This window comes from Hemitrygon akajei, chromosome 8 (assembly GCF_048418815.1).
Source record: "Hemitrygon akajei chromosome 8, sHemAka1.3, whole genome shotgun sequence".
Classification (NCBI taxonomy): domain Eukaryota; kingdom Metazoa; phylum Chordata; class Chondrichthyes; order Myliobatiformes; family Dasyatidae; genus Hemitrygon; species Hemitrygon akajei.
This window is the reverse complement of record NC_133131.1, coordinates 118,556,141-118,577,439: the sequence shown is the minus strand read 5'-3', so window position 1 is coordinate 118,577,439 and position 21,299 is coordinate 118,556,141. Positions and strand designations below refer to the sequence as shown.

Sequence of the window (21,299 nt, the reverse complement as noted above, 5' to 3'; positions counted from 1 at the left end):
GGCCTCATTAAAATCTCAGTAGCCAAAAGGCAAACATGTTCAATACTTCAAGGAACCTCGTACATAATTAGTGATTATGTTATTTTATGCAGCTATTTTAGAAGGCTGGTCAGTAAAGTGTATGTTTTTCATTAATAAGAATAGTCCACATACAGTTGATCATTACATATATTGATTAATATATAAATTTACTCCACGGTTTTAATATATTATTATTTTCTCTCCCCATAAACAGTGGCATGTCCACCTGGACATTTCAGTGCAAGGCAAGATACAATCTGCACTCCATGTGCCTTTGGTTCATTTAATAGGCATTATGGAAAGACTGAATGCACAAACTGCCCACATAATGAAGCTACCAACAGAAGTGGAGCAACATCTCAACAAGAATGCCATTGTAAGTTTATTTCGTTATCTTTCCCCTTTCCTTCATTAAACACTATGTTGGATCTTAGTCGCCTGCCTCTATGTATCCTTTGTCTGACAATCGGTTGCCACAAGGCGTAGATTAGGAATTGCTTCGATGGCTCAGTTAATGGACACACACGGTAATTACGGAGATAATTTGCTCCATTGAAATACTCTTCATAGACTTTCTAGAACTAGGTACAAATGCTCCTAGTGCTATCTGCGCTCCCTATTGACAGACTTGTTCCAAGCACGGGTAGGCACCAGGAGGCTTACTCAGAGTCACTGCCCCCCAGAACATCAAGACAGCCTTTGAGATGTCATGAGCTGCAAAAGATCTTTAATTGTTTCTAACTGTCCCTAATAGGAAGAGAACAGTTAAAAACTACTATTATTTAACTAATTTAAATTCATCATCATCGTCATTATGTGCTGTGTCATATGATGTGGGTGAGCATGATCACTGACCATGATTGGTCTTGGCAAATTTCTCTACAGAAGTGTTTTGCCATTGCCTTCTTCTGGGCAGTGGCTTTACAAGACGGGTGACCCCAACCATTATCAATACTCTTCAGAGATTGTCTGTCTGGTGTCAGTGGTCGCATAACCAGGACTTGTGATATGTACCAGCTGTTCATACGACTATCCACCGCCCACTTCCGTAGCTTCAAGTGACCCTGATAGGAGGGCTAAGCAGGTGCTACACCTTGCCCAAGGGTGACCTACAGGCTAGTCTCCATCTCTTCAGTGGAGATGTATTTGCACCACACCACCCAAATCTTAACACTTAATTAAAAATACAGTAATAATAAGTATGATCAAAACATTAAAACAAATTCAACAAATATAGAATAAACTTTACCTTTTTTTTCAAAGGGATGATAATGCTACACAATGGATAGGTTTGTATGCTATGCCTGCGCTGAAGAGGGTAGCTGAAAGCAAACAGTGTTCAGTGCAAGTCCCAGTAGCAAGTCTGTTGATGAAGCAACTGGCCAGATGCACATGTCGTCCAATTCATAACAGATTCCTATCTTATACCATGCATGTGAAAGCAAATGCAGATGATAGTTCCATTATTGATTACTACAATTAATTGAGCTCTGCAAAGGTAACTGAGGTCAAACATACAAATTAATTACATAAATGTTGTGGCTCTAAAATGCCCAGCTGAAGTTAATCAGGTTCAGTCTGTATATTGTTCTTATCTTTCCAGAGTGGGTTAATCTGCATCAGTTTTTCATAAAAATGCCTAAGATACTTATTCTTCAGATCATGAACAAGATAATAAATTAATTACAATTCATTTTTGAACTAAGAATCTCCATGGGGTTTTTTACAAAGTTGAAAATAAGAAATGGGGCAGGTTTCTGCACAATTCAGCAATTTCATGTTTAACAGTACAGGTGTCCCCCACTTTACGAATGTTCGCTTTACTCCACTTTGCTTTTACAAAAGACCTACATTAATAACCTGTTTTCACATTACAAAGAGGATTTTAGCTTTTATGAAAATTTTTCCCATATAAATTAATGGTTCTTCACCTTACGCCATTTCGGCTTAAGAAAGGTTTCTTAGCAACGCTCTACCTTTGTAAAGGTGGGGGGGGACACCTGGTATTAGAGGACAGTCCTACAAAGCAGTTTTTGTCAGTGTCACCATGCGTTACTAAAGTCTTCACTCTTAACTTGTTAAATATATTTAATATTAAGAACTGTTTAACCAAAATCACCATTATTTCTTTTAGGGATAATATATCAATGGATGTTACCTGTGACCTCTACAATAGGAACTTGCATCTTTTTAATAACCATTTGGATGTAAGTGTCTGTCATTACGAAAACATCAGAAATGTTTTAAAATGCTGTCGATAAGTGAAACAATCTCATAATTGGAGGATAATTAAATCTTCATTTTGTACACTGTATGTTAGGAGTGGAATGGTGGAGGAATAGGGCCTGGTTCCTCAGTTTGGGTGATGGAAATATCCACGGGGTCTTTGCAACTGTTCACTAGTTTGAAGAGCATAACGAAGTTTGCTGATGATACTAAATTGAGTGGAGAAGCAAATTGTGCAAAGAATGTAGATTGCCTGCAGATATAGATTGGTTAAGTGTGTGGGCAAGGGTCTGGAAGATGGAGAACAATGTTGGTAAATATGAGTTCATGCATTTTGGAAGGAAAAAAATGAACAATCAGATTATTTTATTAAAATGGTGACAGATTGTATCATGCTATTTTGCAGAAGGACTTGAGAGTGTGTGTTCATGAATTGCAAAAGCTGCAACAAGTTATTAAAGGTGCAAATAGAATATTGGCCTTCATTGCTAGAGGGATTTAAAGTCAGAGTGTGGGGTTATGCTACAGGGTACTGGTGAGGCCACATGTAGAGTACTGTGTGTAGTTCTGGTCTCTTGCCTTGAGGAAAGATATACTGGCTTTGGAGGTGATACATTGAATGTAGATTCTGGAAATGAGGGAGTTAGCCTTTGAGAAGAGATTGAGTCACCTGGGACCATACTCACTGGAATTCAGAAGAGTGAAAGAGTATTTTATGTGAAATTATAAAAGGGAAAGATAATATACGGGCCAGAAAATGGTGTTCACTAATGAGTGAGACTAGAAGTATGGGACATAGCTTCAAGATTCAGGAAATACATTTTTTTCCCAATGGGTAGTAAATTTGTAGAATTCTCTGTCTAGGGAAGCAAGTGGTAGTGGCTATCTCGACAAGAACATAGATAACATACCGGTAGTTAGATTTTTGCATAGTAGTAAAATTAAATATTACAGGAGCAGATGGCCTATTTCTACTCCCATTTCTTATGTTTTTGTGAATGAACCAATCCCTGAGTTGTTATTGGGTGGTGTGGGCTGGACCGGGACGACAAGTGTGGATAAGGGAGGAGCAAATCAGGTGGGGGGAGGGGATATTGGCCGATACTGGATTCAGATTCAGATACTGATTCAGGTTCATTTATTTATCACATGTACATTGAAACGTACAGTGAAATGTCTTTTGCGTTAACAAACAGCATACCCAAGGATGTGCTGGGGACAGCCTGCAGGTGTCGGCATATATTGCATGTCCACAGAAGAACTACACAAATAGTATAAACAAATCAAAACTAGACAACAACAAAACAAATCTTTTCTTTTCCCAAACGCGACACGCACACACACCAAATCACACACACAGACAGATCTCCAGCCACAGGATATGCCACTTCCAGGCCTCCTGAATTCTCAGACTCACAGACATCAGGCTGTGGGAAAGCATTTGGACCAGTGCCTTGCGCAGGGAGGTAGTTACAAGTTGTATATGTGCTTGTTTGAATGGATGTAGGAGTGTGGGTGTGTGCCGTTAGGGTAAATTGTCCCTTGATTAGGCTAGGGCTAAATTGAGGGTTTCTGGCAACATGGCTCGAAGCATTATGCAGTTAAATTTCTAGGCCTTCCAGCATATCATGATAATACTGATTCTTGAAAAGAGCTATCCAGTTAGCTCAATGATCTGATCTTCCTCATTAAAAATCACAGACAGAACAAATATAGTACAGGAGGAGGATGTCAAAACCATCCCAGATTTGTATTTAACTATCTAGCTAGACTGTTCAACGGTCCTTTCCTTGTATTCTTTCCTTTTAGCAGTTTATCCAATTTGCTTTTAAATGCTACAGTTAAATCTCTCCTCTACCACCTAGGTAGTGCATTTCAAACCTTTACAACTTATTGCATAAAAAAGGTTGTTCCATATGTCTGTTTTGCTTTATTTTGCCAATCATGCACATTCTTGTCCCCTAGTTCTTGACTTCTTTTAATAGGTACATTTAATGTCTGAGAAATGTATACAATATACATCCTGAAATTCTTTTTCTTTGCAAACATCCATGAAAACAGAGGAGTGCCCCGAAGAATGAATGACAGTTAAAATGTTAGAACCCCAAAGCCTCCCCAGGTGTCCCCTCCCACACACTTGTAGCAACAAGGCAACAACCCTTTTCTACCAAGGGGAATGATTTCTCTCTAGCTGTTCCCTGTGCCTACCGTGCTTTTAAGTGTCTCTATGTCCTCTTGCAACCTCCTCTCTTACCAGGAGAACAAACCTAGAATCTACAGTCTCTTCTCCTTCCAAATTCTCTGCACCACCCTCTCCAAAGTTATTTTCCTTTCATGTTCAAGTCCGTCCCTTGTCCGCTCTGTCCCTCGATTTGGTATTCTGGCCCTACCTGTTTCAAACACAGACATTAGCACTATCTTTAGTGAAGCAGCTTACAGACCCATACGATGTGAAAACTGTACAGAAATATGAGGTTAACAAGAAAAAAAAAGAGGGTGTGAATGCAAGTTATATATAGGCATCCGTTAGTCTCATGAGACCATGGATTTGCGCCTTGGAAAGTTTCCAGGGCGCAGGCCTGGGCAAGGTTGTATGGGAGACCGGCAGTTGCCCAAGCTGCAAGCCTTCCCCTCTCCACGCCACCGATGTTGTCCAAGGGAAGGGCACTAGGACCCATGCGTGAATGCAAGTATGACCAGAAGTTTGAGAATGTACTGTCAACCAGAAACAGCCGTGATTCATTCACTTTATGCACAGGGTAATCAATGTGATTATGGCTGATTAGTATTCAAGCTTCATTTTCCTCCCTAATTCCATATCTGTATCTTGTAGATTCATATTTAAAATTACTAATTAAACTGACATTTATAGTTTCTCATGGGAAGAGTTCTACACTTTGAGTGAAATGTTTCCTAATTCTTCTTTCAATGGCTGATCATTTATTTTATGCTTATGCCCCCCTTGACTTAAACATTGAATGGAATTTCTGTCTTTTTTCCTATCGATTTCCTTCAAAATCCAGAAATACTAATACGCCATTTAATTCACCCAGGGAATACAGTGCTAGTATTTTAATTCTCTTTTCATAATTTAGCCCTTAGAGCCTGGGCAGATCCTTGTTGCTTTTTTTCTAAGACTAATATATACATTATAAGAACTGATTGTGGTCTAATCAAGGCTGTATGCAGCTGCAACGGAACTTCATCAATAGGTCATAGAGTCATGTAGAACAGAAGCAGGTTTTGTAGCCCAGCATGTCAACACCAGTAATCAAGTACTTATCTAATCCTATGCTTTGGCAGTTCAAGTGGTCATTTAGATAGATCTTAAATGTTCTGAAAGCACCTGAGTCTACCACCAACTCAAGCGATGAGTGCCGGATTCCAACCTTCCTCAGATTTGTTGTCCTTTACCCTAAACCCTGTGTCTTCACATTCTTGATCTTAGATATAATGGGTAACACCATTCTGTCCTTTTTAATAATCATTGGAGTTTAGTAATCTGTAAATTCACTTGCAACTCTGCCATTCCTAGCTTTTCAGCATTTATACAATACTTAGACCTATCTTTCTTTGGGGAAAGTGGATTGACTCACACTTAATTGGTCTATTTTCAAGGGTTGCAAGCACTGCAACAAGGAACATTGCCACAAGAAAGCAGCATCCATCTAACAGGCCATGATGTGCTTTTGTTGCTGCTAACGGGAAGTAGGTACAGGAGCCTTGGGGCCCATACCACCAGGTTCGGGAGCAGTCATTGCCCATCAGCCATCTGATTTCTGAACTGGCATGCATAACCTCACTCATGTCAATGCTGACCTGATTCCACAACCTATGGACTTACTGTAAAACAAAGAAACACAGAAAACCTGCGGCACAATACAGGCCCTTCAGCCCACAAAGTTGTGCCAAACATGTTCTTACCTTAGAAATTACCAGGCTTACCCATAACCCTCTATTTTTCTAAGCTCCATGTACCTATCCAAAAGTCTCTTAAAAGACACTATCATATCCGCCTCCACCACCGTTGCCGGCAGCCCATTCCACGCACTCACCACTCTCTGTGTAAAAACCTTACCCCTAACATCTCCTCTGTACCTACTCCCCAGCACTTTAAACCTGCGTCCTCTTGTGGCAACCATCTCAGCCCTGGGAAAAAGCCTCTGACTATCCACATGATCAATGCCTCATCATCTTATACACTTCTATCAGGTCACCTCTAATCTTGCGTCGCTCCAGGGAGAAAAGGCCGAGTTCACTTAACCTGTTCTCATAAGGCATGCTCCCCAATCCAGGCAACCTCCTTGTAAATCTCCCCTGCACCCTTTCTATGGTTTCCACATCTTTCCTGTAGTGAGGTGACCACTGAGCACAGTACTCCAAGTGGGGTCTGACCAGGGTCCTATATAGCTGCAATATCACCTCTCAGCTCCTAAACTCAATCCCACGATTGATGAAGGCCAATACACCATATGCCTTCTTAACCACAGAGCCAACCTGTGCAGCTGCTTTGAGCGTCCTATGGACTCGGACCCCAAGATCCCTCTGATCCTCCACACTACCACGAGCCTTACCATTAATACTATATTCTGCCATCATATTTGACCTACCAAAATGAACCACTTCACACTTCTCTGGGTTGAACTCCATCTGCCAATTCTCAGCCCAGTTTTGCATCCTACCAATGTCCTGCTGTAGCCTCTGACAGCTCTCCACACTGTCCAGAACACCCCCAACCTTTGTGTCATCAGCAAATTTACTAACCCATCCCTCCACTTCCTCATCCAGGTCATTTATAAAAATCGCGAAGAGTAGGGGTCCCAGAACAGATCCCTGAGGCACACCACTGGTCACTGACCTCCATGCAGAATATGACCTGTCTACAACTACTCTTTGTCTACTGTGGGCAAGCCAGTTCTGGATCCACAAAGCAATGTCTCCTTGGATCCCATGCCTCCTTACATTCTCAATAGGCCTTGCATGTGGTACCTTATCAAAAGCCTTGCTGAAATCCATATACACTACATCTTCTGTTTTACCTTCATCAATGTGTTTAGTCACATCCTCAAAAAATTCAATCAGGCTCCTAAGGCACAACCTGCCCTTGACAAAGCCATGCTGACTATTCCGAGTCAGATTATGCCTCTCCAAATGATCATAAATCCTGCCTCTCAGGATCTTCTGCATCAACTTACCAACCACTGAAGTAAGACTCACTGATCGATAATTTCCTGGGCTATCTCTACTCCCTTTCATGAATAGAGGAACAACATCCACAACCCTCTAATCCTCCGGAACCTCTCCCGTCCCCATTGATCATGCAAAGAGGCTCATCAGTCTCCTCCCTCACCTCCTACAGTAGCCTGTGGTACATCTCATCCCATCCCAGTGACTTATCCAACTTGATGCTTTCCAGAAGTTCCAGTACATCCTCTTTCTTAATATCTACATGCTCAAGCTTTTCAGTCTGCTGCAAGTCATCACTACAATCACCAAAATCCTTTTCCATACTGAATACTGAAGTAAAGTATTCATTAAGTACCTCTGCTGTCTCCTCTGGTTCCAAACACACTTTCCCACTGTCATACTTGATAGGTCCTATACTTTCATATCTGATCCTCTTGCTCTTCACATACTTGTAGAATGCCTTGCAGTTTTCCTTAATCCTGCCCGCCAAGGCCTTCTCCTGACCCCTTTTGGCTCCTTCTTAAAAGCTCCTTCCTGTTAGCCTTATAATCTTCTAAATCTCTAACATTACCTAGCTCTCTAAACGTTTTGTAAGCTTTTCTTTTCTTCTTGACTAGATTTATTACAGCCTTTGTACACCACAGTTCCTGCACCCTACCATAACTTCCCTGTCTCATTGGAACATCCTTTTGCAGAACTCCACACAAATATCCCCTGAACATTTGCCACACTTCTTCCGTGCTTTTCCCTGAGAAGATCTGTTCCCAGTCTAACATGTACAACACACTGGAGGAACTCAGCAGGTCGGGCAGCATCCGTGGAAATGAGCAGTCAACGTTTCGGGCTGAGACCCTTCGTCAGGACTGAAGAGGGAGGGGGCAGGGACCCCATAAAGAAGGTGGGGGAGGGTGGGAAGGAGAAGGCTGGTGGGTGTCAGGTTAAAAACCAATCAGAGGAAAGATCAAAGGGTGGGGGGATAGGCAGGAAATGTGAAGAAGGAATGTAAGGTGAAAGCACTATGGGTAGTAGAAGAAGGCAGAATCATGAGAGAGGTGATAGGCAGCTAGAAGAGGAGACAGAGTGAAAGTGGGATGGGGGAAGGGAGAGGGAGGGAATTACCGGAACTTGGAGAATTCAATGTTCATGCCAAGGGGCTGGAGACTACCCAGACGGTATATGAAGTGTTGCTCCTCCAACCTGTGTCCTCTCTTACCACCATTCAGGGCCCCAAACAGTCCTTCCAGGCGAGGCAACACTGTTGGGGTCACTATTGTATCCGGTGCTCCCGGTGCGGCCTCCTCTACATTGGCGAGACCCGACGCAGATTGGGGGAACGCTTCATCAAGCACCTCCGCTCCGTCTGCCACAACAGACAGGATCTCCCGGTTGCCACCCACTTCAACTCTGCTTCACATTCACATTCGGATATGTCCATACATGGCCTCCTCTACTGCCATGATGAGGCCAACTCAGGTTGGAGGAGCAACACCTCATATACCGTCTGGGTAGTCTCCAGCCCTTTGGTATGAACATCGAATTCTCCAACTTCCGGTAATTCCCTCCCCCTCCCTTCCCCCATCCCACTTTCACTTAACCTCCTTCTAGCTGCCTATCACCTCTCTCATGATTCTGCCTTCTTCTACTACCCATAGTGCTTTCCCCTTACATTCCTTCTTTACCTTTCCTGCCTATCCCCTCCCTGCTTCCCCTCCCCCACCCCTTGATCTTTCCTCTGATTGGTTTTTAACCTGACACCCACCAGCCTTATCCTTCCCACCCTCCCCCCACCTTCTTCATAGGGCCCCTGCCCCCTCCCTCTTCAGTCCTGTCAAAGGGTCTCGGCCCAAAACGTTGACTGTTCGTTTCCACGGATGCTGCCTGACCTGCTGAGTTCCTCCAGCTTGTTGTACGTGTTGCTTTGACCACAGCATTTGCAGTGTACTTTGTGTTCCCAATCTAAGCTTCCAATTTCCTGCCTGATAGCCTCATAATTCCCCGCCTGATAGCCTCATAATTCCCCTTACTCCAATTAAACGCTTTTCTAACTTGTCTGTTCCTATCCCTCTCCAATGCTGTTGTAAAGGAGATAGAATTATAGACAATAGATAATAGACAGGTGCAGGAGTAGGCCATTCAGCCCTTCTAGCCAGCACCTCCATTCACTATGATCATGGCTGATCATACACAATCAGTACCCTGTTCCTGCCCTCTCCCCATACCCCTTGCCTGCGCTATCTATAAGAGCTCTATCTAACCCTCTCTTGAATGCATCCAGAGAATTATGACCACTATCTCCAAAATACTCTCCCACTGGGAGATCTGACACCTGACCAGGTTCATTTCCCAATACCAAATCAAGTACAGTCTCTCCTCTTGTAGGCTTATCTACATATTGTGTCAAGAAACCTTCCTGAACACACCTAACAAACTCCACCCCATCTAAACCCCTTGGTCTAAGGAGATGCCAATCGATATATGGGAAATTAAAATCTCCTATCACGACAACTGTTATTATTACACCTTTCCAGGATCTGTTTCCCTATCTGCTCCTCGATATCCCTGTTACAATTGGGCAGCCTATAAAAAACACCTAGTAAAGTTATTGACCCTTTCCTGTTCCGAAGCTCCACCCACAGAGACTCCTTAGATAATCCCTCCGTGACACTATCTCTGATCAACAGTGCAACGCCCCCACCTCTTTTGCCTCCCTCCCTGTCCTTTCTGAAGCATCTAAAACTCAGCACTTGAAGTAACCATTCCTATCCCTGAGCCATCCAAGTCTCTGTAATGGCCACCACATCATAGATCCAAGTACTGATTCACGCTCTAAGCTCATCGGCTTTGTTCACAATATGCCACAATAAACACACCTCAAACCGTCGGTCTGAGCACATCCCTTCTTGATCACCCGTCTATCCTCCTTCTTGTACGGTCTCCAAGCTTTCTCTATTTGTGAGCCAACTGCCTCTTCCTCTGTCTCTTCAGTTTAGTTCTCACCTCCCAGCAATCCTAGTTTAAACTCTCCCCAACAGCCTTAGCAAACCTCCCTGCCAGGATATTGGTCCCCCTGGGATTCAGTGCAACCCATCCTTTTTGTACAAGTCACTGCTTCCCCAAAAGAGGTCCCAATGATCCAGAAATCTGAATCCCTGCCCCCTGCTCCAATCGCTCAGCCACTCATTTATCCTCCAACTCATTCCATTCCTATACTCACTGTCGCGTGGCACAGGCAGTAATCCCAAGATGACTACCTGCGTGGTTCTGCTTCTCAACTTCTTTCCTAACTCCCTGTAGTCTGTTTTCAGGACCTCTTCCCTTTTCCTGCCTATGTTATTGGTACCAATATGTACCACGACCTCTGGCTGTTCTCCATCCCACTGCAGGATATCGTGGACGCGATCTGAAACATCCCGGACCCTGGCACCTGGGACACAAACTACCATCCGAGTTTCTTTCCTGCATCCACAGAATCGCCTGTCTGACCCCCTAACTATAGAGTCCCCTATCACTACTGCCTTCATCTTCCTTTCCCTACCCTTCTGAGCCACAGGGCCAGACTCTGTGCCAGAGGCACAGCCACTGTTGCTTCCCCCAGGTAGACGTCCTCCCCAACAGTACTCAAACAGGAGTACTTAATGTCAATGGGTACAGCCACAGGGGTACTCTCTAGTACCCAACTCTTCCCCTTCCCTCTCCTGACTGTGACCCACTTGTCTGTCTCCCGTGGCCCCGGTGTGACCACCTGTCTGTAACTGCTCTCTATCACCTCCTCACTCTCCCTGACCAGACGAAGGTCATCAAGCTACATCTCCAGTTCCCTAACTCGGTCCCTTTGAAGCTGCAGTTCGACACACTGGGTGCAGATATGGCCGTCCGGGAGGCTGGGAAACTCCAGGACCTCCCACATCTTCCAAGGACTCTGCAAGTTGTGTTCTCAGTACTATCGATGTACTATATGAGTTTATTTATTTGTACTTTCTCAGTTTGTCTTCTTTTGCACATTGGTTGTCAGTCTTTGTATTTAGTTTTTCATTGATTGTATTGTATTTATTTGTTCTAATGTGAATGCCTGCAAGAAAATTAATCCCAGGGTAACATATGGTAACATTTACATAATTTGATAATAAATTTACTTTAAACTTTAATCAATTGTGCCTCCTTGTAATCTTATGTTCCTTCCTATTCCACATCTATCTTTATTCCATCAGGTAATTTAGATACAGTATTGGGTTTCCATTGGTTTAGCTAATTTACTAATCAAAGTACTGAATTATTGAGGGTCTGCACGGATGGTTATAGAGGTAATGGCAGATAAATAGGGCCTTCAGCCTATTGAGTCCACACAGTTATCAAACACCCATTTTACACTAGTGTTACTTTAATCCCTTTTTTTAATTCTCTCCAATTTCTCATTGGCTTCAGCCACTACCTCCCCCCCCCCAAAAAAAAATCCGATCTTCATGCTAGGGGCAATTTACTGTGGCCAGTGAACCTACCAGTATCAACCAACGTGCATAACTTTCTGTTGTGGGGGGGAAACCAGATTACCCAGAGGAAGTGCACGTGGTTATAGGGGGTACATGAAAACTCCATACAGACAGCAAACAATACGACAAAATGAAAAAGGGTGAAACTAATATTTTTTGGTATCTTGAAGTGGTGCAAATAACAGAAAGGAACAGTTAAATGAATAATAATTCAGGGAAATAATACTATGCCCTTAGTGAGTTCTATTATCAGAAGAAGATAAGAAATTGGAGCAGGCATATGCCATGCGGCCTGCTGAGCGTGCTCCACCATTCGATAAGGTTATAGCAATCTAGCCGTGGACTCAGCACCACCTACCTGACTTTTCCCCATAACCCTTCATTCCCCTGCAAAAATCAATCTAACTGTGTCTTCAGTGTATTTAATGAGATAGCTCCCACTGCTTCCCTGGGCAGAGATTTCCACAAATTCACTAATCTCTGTGAAAAGCAGTTTTTCCTCATCTCCATCCTAAATCTAATCCCCATATTTTAAGCCTGTGTCCTCTCTTTCTAATCTCACACACCAGTGGAAACTACTTTCCTGCCACTGTTTTATTTATCTCTTTAATAATTTTACATAAGACCCTCTCTCATTCTTCTGAATTCCAGTTTGTATAGTTCCAGGTGATTCAATCTCTTCTCAAAGGCTGACTGTCTCATCTTCAGAATCAGGTTTAATATCTCTGGCATATGTCGTGAAATACACTGTTTATGACTGACTCTGGGCTCTTGTTGAAGAAGTCAAGGATCCAGTTGCAGAGGAAGGTACAGAGGATTGTTGACTAGTACTGGGGCTATGATTGTGTTGAATGCTGAGCTGTAATCAGTAAGCAGCAGTCTGACGTAGGTATTGATATTGTCCAGGTGATCCAAGGCCAAGTGGAGCCAGTGTGACTGCATCTACTGTAGACCTATTGTGGTGATTGGCAAATTGCAACAGGTCCAGGTTCTTGCTTAGGCAGGAGCTGATTCTGGCTATGACCAACCTCTCAAAGCACTTCATCACAGCAGGTGTGCAATTGGGCGATAGTCATTGAGGCTCTTCTTGGGCACTGGTGTGGTTGTTGCCCTTTTGAAGTAGGTGGGACCCCCCCACCCCTGCAGCAGCGAGAGATTGAAGATGACCTTGAGCTCTGCAGCCATTTAGTTGGTACAGGTTTTCAGTACCCTGTCAGGTACGCCATCACGAGTTCATCCTCATGAAAGGTGTTCTGGCCTCAACCTCTGAGACAGAGATTACAGGGTCACCAGATGCCGCAGGCATTCACACAGGTCTGGTTTTATTCTTCCTTATAAAGCATACATAAAATATGGTCAGCTTATCTGGGAGTGAAGCATCACAGCCGAGCATGATGTTAGGTTTCACCTTTTAGGAAGTAATAGCCTACAAACCCTACCAGAGCTGACGTGCATCCAATTTAATCTCTAACCTCAATTGGAAATGTTTTTTCTTTCTGCAAATAGTCTTCTGTAGGTTGTACCCAGACATCTTGTAAAGTTCTGTATCATTGGTCTTGAATGCCACATATCTAGTCCTCAGAAGACTGCAAATCTCCAGGTTCATCCATGGGTTTTGGTTTGGGTATTTCCTGTATGTTCTCACAGGAACACACTCTTCCACACAGGTCTTGATGAAGTCGATGATATTGTGGTGTATTATTCAGAACCAATGATGAACCCCTGAATATTCTCCAGTACATTGACCCAAAGCAGTCCTGCAAGTGCTCCTCCACCTCCTTTGATCATACCTTCTTGATCCTCACCACTATGCTGTGGTCTTTAGTTTCTGCCTATACACAACTTGGTGAGCATCTGCTGCACCACCTCCCAAGTCAGTATATCTTTCCTCAAGTAGAAAGACCAGAACTACACACGGTACTCCACTTACAAATACTCTGTACAGTTGCAGAATTATTTCCCTGCTCCTAAATTCAATCCTTCAAGCAATAAAAGTCAATATTCCATTTACCTTCTTAATAACCTGTTTTACTTGCAAAACATCTTTTGCCATTCATGCATAAGCACTCCCAAGTTTCTCTGCAGAACAGCAGGCTGCAGTCTTTCACCATTTAAATAATAATCTGATCTTTTATTTTTCCTTCCAAAGTGATGACCTCGTATTTACTAATATTGTATTCCATCTGCCAGACCCTTGTCCACACACTTACCCTATCTATATCTCACTGTAAACTGTCTGTATCCTTGGCACAATTTGCCTTTACACTCAATTTAGTGTCATCAGCAAACTTTCTGTGGATACACAATACTCTGTCTTATCTTTCAAATCATTAATGTATGTCATCAACAGTTGCAGGCCCAGCACCGACCCCTGCAGCTCTCAGCTAGACACTGATCACAAATCAGAGAAACACTGTTTATTCCAACTCATTGCCTTCTATTGGTTAACCAATCCTCTATTCATGCTAATACAGTACCCCAACTCTTTGTATCCTTATGTAATTGATGTCTTTTATGCAGCACCTTATCAGAGAGCTTCCTCTTTCCACTGAGCTCATTATATCCTCCAAGAACTCCATTAAGTTTGTCAAAGAGGACCTCCCTTTGTGAGTCCATGGTGTGTCTGCCAGACGTCTACCTATTAATAATAGCTTCAAGCATTTTTCCCATTTAAAACATTTTATTTAGCTTAACTGCTGGATCAAAATTGGTAATGATATAATAATGGAAGGCAGTCTGGATGGAACTTCAGTAAAATAAAAACACTCCCAAATTTTACATCATTATAATCATGTAGAATATGTATATAACACTGTTGTTTAGTAAAGAAAGGTTCTGATGGACCAGTTTTTTTGTGATTTCATTCTGGTAAACATTAAAGCATCACTTTGGCTTCCATTCAGTGAACAGGAGAAATATCATTCTCTTCAGTGAGAAGGAGACAGTTTCAGCTAACCAGAACAAAATACTGTAGATGCTGAAATGTTACCACCACCACTCCCACAATAACTTTAAATGAACAGCTTTAATCACCAAATTTTCCTTATAAATTAGTTGTTTTGATAAAGTTTCACAAGATAAAATATCAAACCAAATAATAGAGGCTGAAACATTACCATCAACACTCCCCCAATAACTGTTTCAATTACTAAATTTTCCTGATAAATTAGTTTGTTTCGATAAAACTGCAGAAGGTAAAGTATCAACTCCTGCAGAATACCATGAACACCAATATAAGAGTTGCATTAGCAAGTTATAATTTATAATTATATCGTACATATGAATTTAAATTTAAAGGAAATGCTGGAAATGCTTTGATGTACAGGCACCTTCTGCGAAAGATAAAACAGAATTTAAATTTCATGTTGGTACCCTTCATTAGAATGAGCGTTCTGATGGTTGTACTGCAATTCTTGAGCTATTTATGTGCATTTTACAGAATATGTCGGAAGTATTGCAAGACACCAATGAAGGGGAAATATGTTCAGGTGAAGGAGGAAGATGTAAAAGAAGAGATGAAAACACTAGCAAATGTTATTAAAGATGTTGACTTATTGGAACAGAAAAGCAAGTTAAGGCCTTCAGAATTTATTGTTAGGCATTCTCCAAAACATGGAGTAGAATTTTCAGATGACCAATGCATTGGCTTACTTAGTGATACAGACAGTGAAACATGCAGGACCTTTGACACTTTGAAGTCTGATGAAACTACATGCCCAAAGAGCAGTATGGAGGAATGCATTTCTCCATGCACATCAGATGATTCCTGCTTTACATCAAGAAGTTCAACTCCACAAAATCTAGAAGCAATCTTCAGGCATGGAAGGTAGTTCATAAACTTCGTGCCAAGATCTGTACCGACGTAAAATCTCACAACAATAGTCTGTAAATTGCAGGCTGCATATTGTTCTTTGAGGGCGTACTGTAGATAATGCTAAATATAAAAAAGAGATCAAAGATAGAATGTCGTATCATCTTAAAGTGTTTATTTTAATGCTTTAATTCATCAATGTTAACAAAATGGTTTAAATTATACTGTATACATATGAAAACATACACATGGGAATAAAGTTCATATTCTGATATACTAAAGATTGTTTTTTTTTATTGTAAAACACTTTATTTGATGAAATTTCCTTAACTGCTTAATTTGTGTAGATTATTAAGCATTCAAGGGAGCCTTCAGTAGATTAAAATGTGAGCATTATCATTTTCAGGAATTTTAAGAGTTTCTTATTCTATTTTGAGTTTGAAATAGTTACTCTATTTGAAGTTTAAAATTACATGTCTTTTCTAGTCTATAACATCTCCATTTTGAAAATATTGGAAGCATAATCATTTAAGTCACTAAAATAAAAGATTGAAATGCGTTTTATGAAATAATTCATTTCGATTTTGAGGCAAAACAATCAACATTGTCTTCAGTTTAACTAAAGTTTCCAAGTATAATTTTATATTTCGCGAGGAATATTAATATAATACTATTCAACTATTTTCCAGCATCGGTAGATTCTCTTGTATTTACTACTCAGCTTGATACTTTCTCACATGTATTTTAAATATTTATGTAAGATGAAATTAACAGCGAGGAAAACAGCATGATGCCCTTTTAAAAATATCTAAATAAGATAAAAATAGGAAATATTGAATATGTTACATGATTAAAAAGAACTGAAATGGGCGAAAAGTTTGAAGTTTACAAACAAGATATGAACTGCTCAATGTCATACGACAAATACAAATCACTATTTCTTAACATAGTCAAATTTAAGTACATCATCCTTAAAGCATGCAGTAGGTTTTCCATATTAAATGCATTTCTAAATATTGATTGTTGAACGTTGTTTCCTCATTTACTTATCACTTAAGAACTGCTGTATTTTTCTCTTCATCATGGATTGTGAGATAGCATTGCTGTAAAGTGGGGACTTACCTGCTTTAAGAGACAGTTTGCCTTAACAGCTTAAAAACATGCCTTTAGATATCCAGAGATGTTTACTTGATTTGAAAAATTGAATACTCCAGAATTTTAAATAATTTTATCTCATATTGAAATACTCAGTGAAAAAACTTGTGAATAATTCTATACTATCTGGAATAGGGGAAATAGTTAACCAAGTATTCAATATTTTTTTATATTGTTAAGTTTTAATAGGTGTTATATCTTCAGTTGCAAATGCTTTTAATTATGGACTCGTCCTTGATATTCCTGAAACATTGTGTGCTATTTAGTAGTTGGTAGAAATTAAATAATTTTAGAGCATTTTGTTTCTTTTTCATTACACTGGACAACAACTTTTTTTCTAAAGTGTAGCTTCCTCAGAACTTTTTTTTAGTTTATGATAAACTGCATGAAGCTGAACACAAATATAATTTCAGACTACTTTTATCACATAGGAATTTGGAGAAACAAGGAATTTATTGAATATTAATTGCATAATGGTGCTGATGCTTTGCAATAGTTCATCTAAGCTAAAAATGTTTTGTTGATGATTTTCATTTGTATTCAGTATCTCACTTGTGTCCAACAATAATCAGCCAGCTTGATGGATTCCAGTTGCCCTGATACCGTTTCCCCATGACCACAATGACATAGTGAAACATTTCACCATGCTCATCGCTGACAGTGTCAAGATTTGCAGGGAAGAAGTCTAAATGGGAATGCAGAAAATGAATGTTCAGTGACATGTTGCGCTTCATGGTTTTGTATGCTTGAAGTATGTTGTGAACCGGCTGCACGTAGCTTGGTGCACTATTATTGCCAAGAAAATTTTCCACAACATCCTTTTGAATGGCTTCCATGCAATTTTCTCCAGTCCTACTAGAAGTTACTTGAATTACCGGCCATTGATGACCTGTTTGATTTTTGGACCAACAAAAACGCCTTCCTTAATCTTTGCATCAGTTATTCTGACTGAATTCTGAACTGAAATAACAAATAGAAAATATTGTGTGATAGGAAAGTTTCAGAGTGATTTTCATGATCAGCAGCCCAAAATCCATAAGATATACCAAAAAGTACTCAGGAAGCATAATCTTTGTTGTCCACTGTTATTAGAGAACAGCTTAATACAGCTGTGATATTCATTGAATTATTGGAGAGGAAACTACTCTAACTGATCAGACAACTTATGTTATAATTCAGTTTGATAAGTTTTGTGAAGAGGCCTGTGAAACCTTCAGCCACTGAACTCTGATTAAATCTGGCACATGGACTAATTTGCAGAGATTGGAATATAAACTAGATAGCCAAATCTAGTGAATTTATGAATTAAATATAGAACATAGAAAACCTACAGCACAATACAGGCCCTTTGGCCCACAATGCTGTGCTGAACATGTACTGACTTTAGAAATTACCTAGGGTTACCCATAGCCCTCTATTTTTCTAACCTCCATGTACCTATTCAGGAGTCCTCAAAGACCCTATTGTATCCACCTCCACCACCGTCGCCAGCAGCCCATTCCATGCACTCACCACTCTCTGCATAAAAAATTTACCCCTGACATCTCCTCTGTACCTACTTCCAAGCACCTTAAAACTGTGCTCTCTCATGTTGGCCATTCCAGCGCTGGGAAAAAGCCTCTGACTATCCACATGATCAATGCCTCTCATCATCTTATACACCTCAATCAGGTCACCTCTCATTGCTCCAACGAGAAAAGGCCAAGTTTAGTCAACTGATTCTTGTAAGGCATGCTACCCAATCCAGGCAACATCCTTGTAAATCTCCTCTGCACCCTTTCTATAGTTTCCATATCCTTCTTGTAGTGAGGTGACCACAGCTGAGCACAGTACTTCAAGTGGGGTCTGACCAGGGTTCAAACAGCTGTAACAGAACCTCTTGACTCAAGTACTCAATCCCACGGTTGATGAAAGCCAATGCACCGTATGCCTTCTTAACCACACAGTCAACCTATGCAGCAGCTTTGAGTGTCCTATGGACTCGGACCCCAAGATCCCTCTGATCCTCCACACTGCAAAGTGTCTGACAAATAATACTATATTCTGCCATCATATTTGACCTACCAAAATGAACCACCTCACACTTATCTGGGTTGAACTCCAACTGCCACTTCTCAGCCCAGTTTTGCATCCTATCAATGTCCCGCTGTAACCTCTGACAGCCCTCCACATTATCCACAACACCCCAACCTTTGTGTCATCAGAAAATTTACTAACCCATCCCTCCACTTCCTCATCCAGGTCATATATAAAAATCACGAAGAGTAGGGGTCCCAGAACAGATACCTGAGGCACACTACTGGTCACCAACTCCATGCAGAATATGACCCATCTACAACCACTCTTTGCCTTCTGAGGGCAAGCCAATTCTGGATCCACAAAGCAAGGACCCTTGGATCCCATGCTTCCTTACTTTCTCAATAAGCCTTGCATGGGGTACCTTATCAAATGCCTTGCTGAAATCCATATACACTACATTTACTGTTCTACCATCATCAATGTATTTAGTCATGTCCTCAAAAAATTCAATCAGGCTTGTAAGGCACGACCTGCCTTTGACAAAGCCATGCTGACTATTCCTAATCAGATGATGCCTCTCCAAATAATCATAAATCCTGCCTCTCAGGATCTTCTCCATTAACTTACCAACCACTGAAGTAAGACTCACTGGAATATAATTTCCTGGGCTGTTTCTACTCCTTTTCTTGAATAAGGGAACAACATCCGCAACCCTCCAATCCTCTGGAACCTCTCCTGTCAACATTGATGATGCAAGGATCATTGCCAGAGGCTCAGCAATCTCCTCCCTCGCCTCCCACAGTAGCCTGCAGTATATCTCGTCCAGTCCCTGTGACTTATCCAACTTGATGCTTTCCAAAATCTCCAGCACATCTTCTTAATGTCTATATGCTCAACTTTTCAATCTGCTGTAAGTCATCCCTACAATCTCCAAGGTCCTTTTCAGTAGTGAATACTGAACCAAAGTATTCATTAAGTACCTCTGCTATCTCCTCCGGTTCCATACACACTTTTCCATTGTTACACTTGATTGGTCCTATTCTCTCATGTCTTATCCTCTTGCTCTTCACATACTTGTAAAATGCCTTGGGGTTTTCCTTAATCCTGCTCACCAAGGCCTTCTCATGGCCCCTTCTGGCTCTCCTAATTTCATTCTTAAGCTCCTTCCTGTAGCCCTATAATTTTCTAGATCTTTTATCATTACCTAGTTCTTTGAACCTTTGGTAAGCTTTTCTTTTCTTCTTGACTAGATTTTCAACAGCATTTGTACACGATGGTTCATGTACCCTACCATCCTTTCCTTTCTCATTGGAACGTACCTATGCAGAACACCACACAAATATCCCCTAACCATTTGTTACATTTATGCCACACAGTTCCCTGACAGGATCTGTTCTCAATTTATGCTTCCAAGTTCCTGCCTGATAGCTTCATATTTCCCCTTACTCCAATTAAATGTTTTCCTAACTTGTCTGTTCCTATCCCTCTGCAATGCTATGGTAAAGGAGATAGAATTGTGATCACTATCTCCAAAATGCTCTCCCACTGAGAGACCTGACACCTGACCAGGTTCATTTCCCAATACCAGATCAAGTACAGCCTCTCCTCTTGTAGGTTTATCTACATATTGTGTCAGGAAACCTTCCTGAACACACCTAACAAATTCCACCCCATCTAAACTGCTTGCTCTAGGGAAATGCCAATCAATATTGGGGAAATTAAAATCTCCCACCACAACAACCCAGTTATTATTAGACCTTTCCAGAATCTGTCTCCCTATCTGCTCCTCAATGTCCCTGTTACTATTTGGGTGGTCTATAAAAAACACCCAATAAAGTTATTGACCCCTTCCTGTACCTAACTTCCACCTACAGAGACTCCGTAGATAATCCCTCCATGACGTTCATCTTTTCTGCAGCCATGACACTACCTCTGATCAACAGTGCCATGCCCCCACCTCTTTTGCCTCCCTCCCTGTTCTTTCTGAAACATCTAAAGCCTGGCACTCTAAGTAGCCATTCCTGCCCCTGAGCCATCCAAGTCTCTGTAATGGCCACAACATCATATCACCAAGTACTGATCCACGCTCTAAGCTAATCCGCTTTGTTTCATGATACTCCTTGCATTAAAATAGACACATCTCAAACCATCGGTCGCAGCGTATCCCTTCTCTATCACCTGCCTGTCCTCCCTCTCACACTGTCTACAAGCTTTCTCTGTATGTGAGCCAACCACCCCTTCCTCCATCTCTTCAGTTTGGTTCCTGGCCCCCAGCAATTCCAGTTTAAACTCTTTCCCAATAGCCTTAGCAAACCGCCCTGCCAGAATATTGGTCCCCCTTGGATCAAATCCTTATAATAAGTAATTAAATTCTTAAATAAAGCTTGTAGTCC

The 21,299-nt window shown here is 41.3% G+C and overlaps 1 protein-coding gene across 6 annotated transcripts in view; it reads left to right on the top strand.

Moving 5' to 3' along the window:
• LOC140732190 (zona pellucida-binding protein 2-like) overlaps window positions 1-16,008 on the top strand; it is an 81,658-nt gene extending 65,650 nt beyond the window's left edge. For 5 of the 6 annotated variants that reach the window (XM_073054457.1, XM_073054455.1, XM_073054454.1 and 2 more), the window contains 3 exons: window positions 236-397; window positions 2,156-2,228; window positions 15,361-16,008. In XM_073054457.1, coding sequence (XP_072910558.1) covers window positions 236-397; window positions 2,156-2,228; window positions 15,361-15,751 — 626 coding nt within the window. In that variant the 3' untranslated portion in view covers window positions 15,752-16,008. Of the gene's footprint in view, window positions 1-235; window positions 398-2,155; window positions 2,229-5,865; window positions 6,447-15,360 lie in introns of those variants that run through there. The other variant, XM_073054458.1, reaches the window with a different exon arrangement.
• Window positions 16,009-21,299: the final 5,291 nt, after the last annotated feature.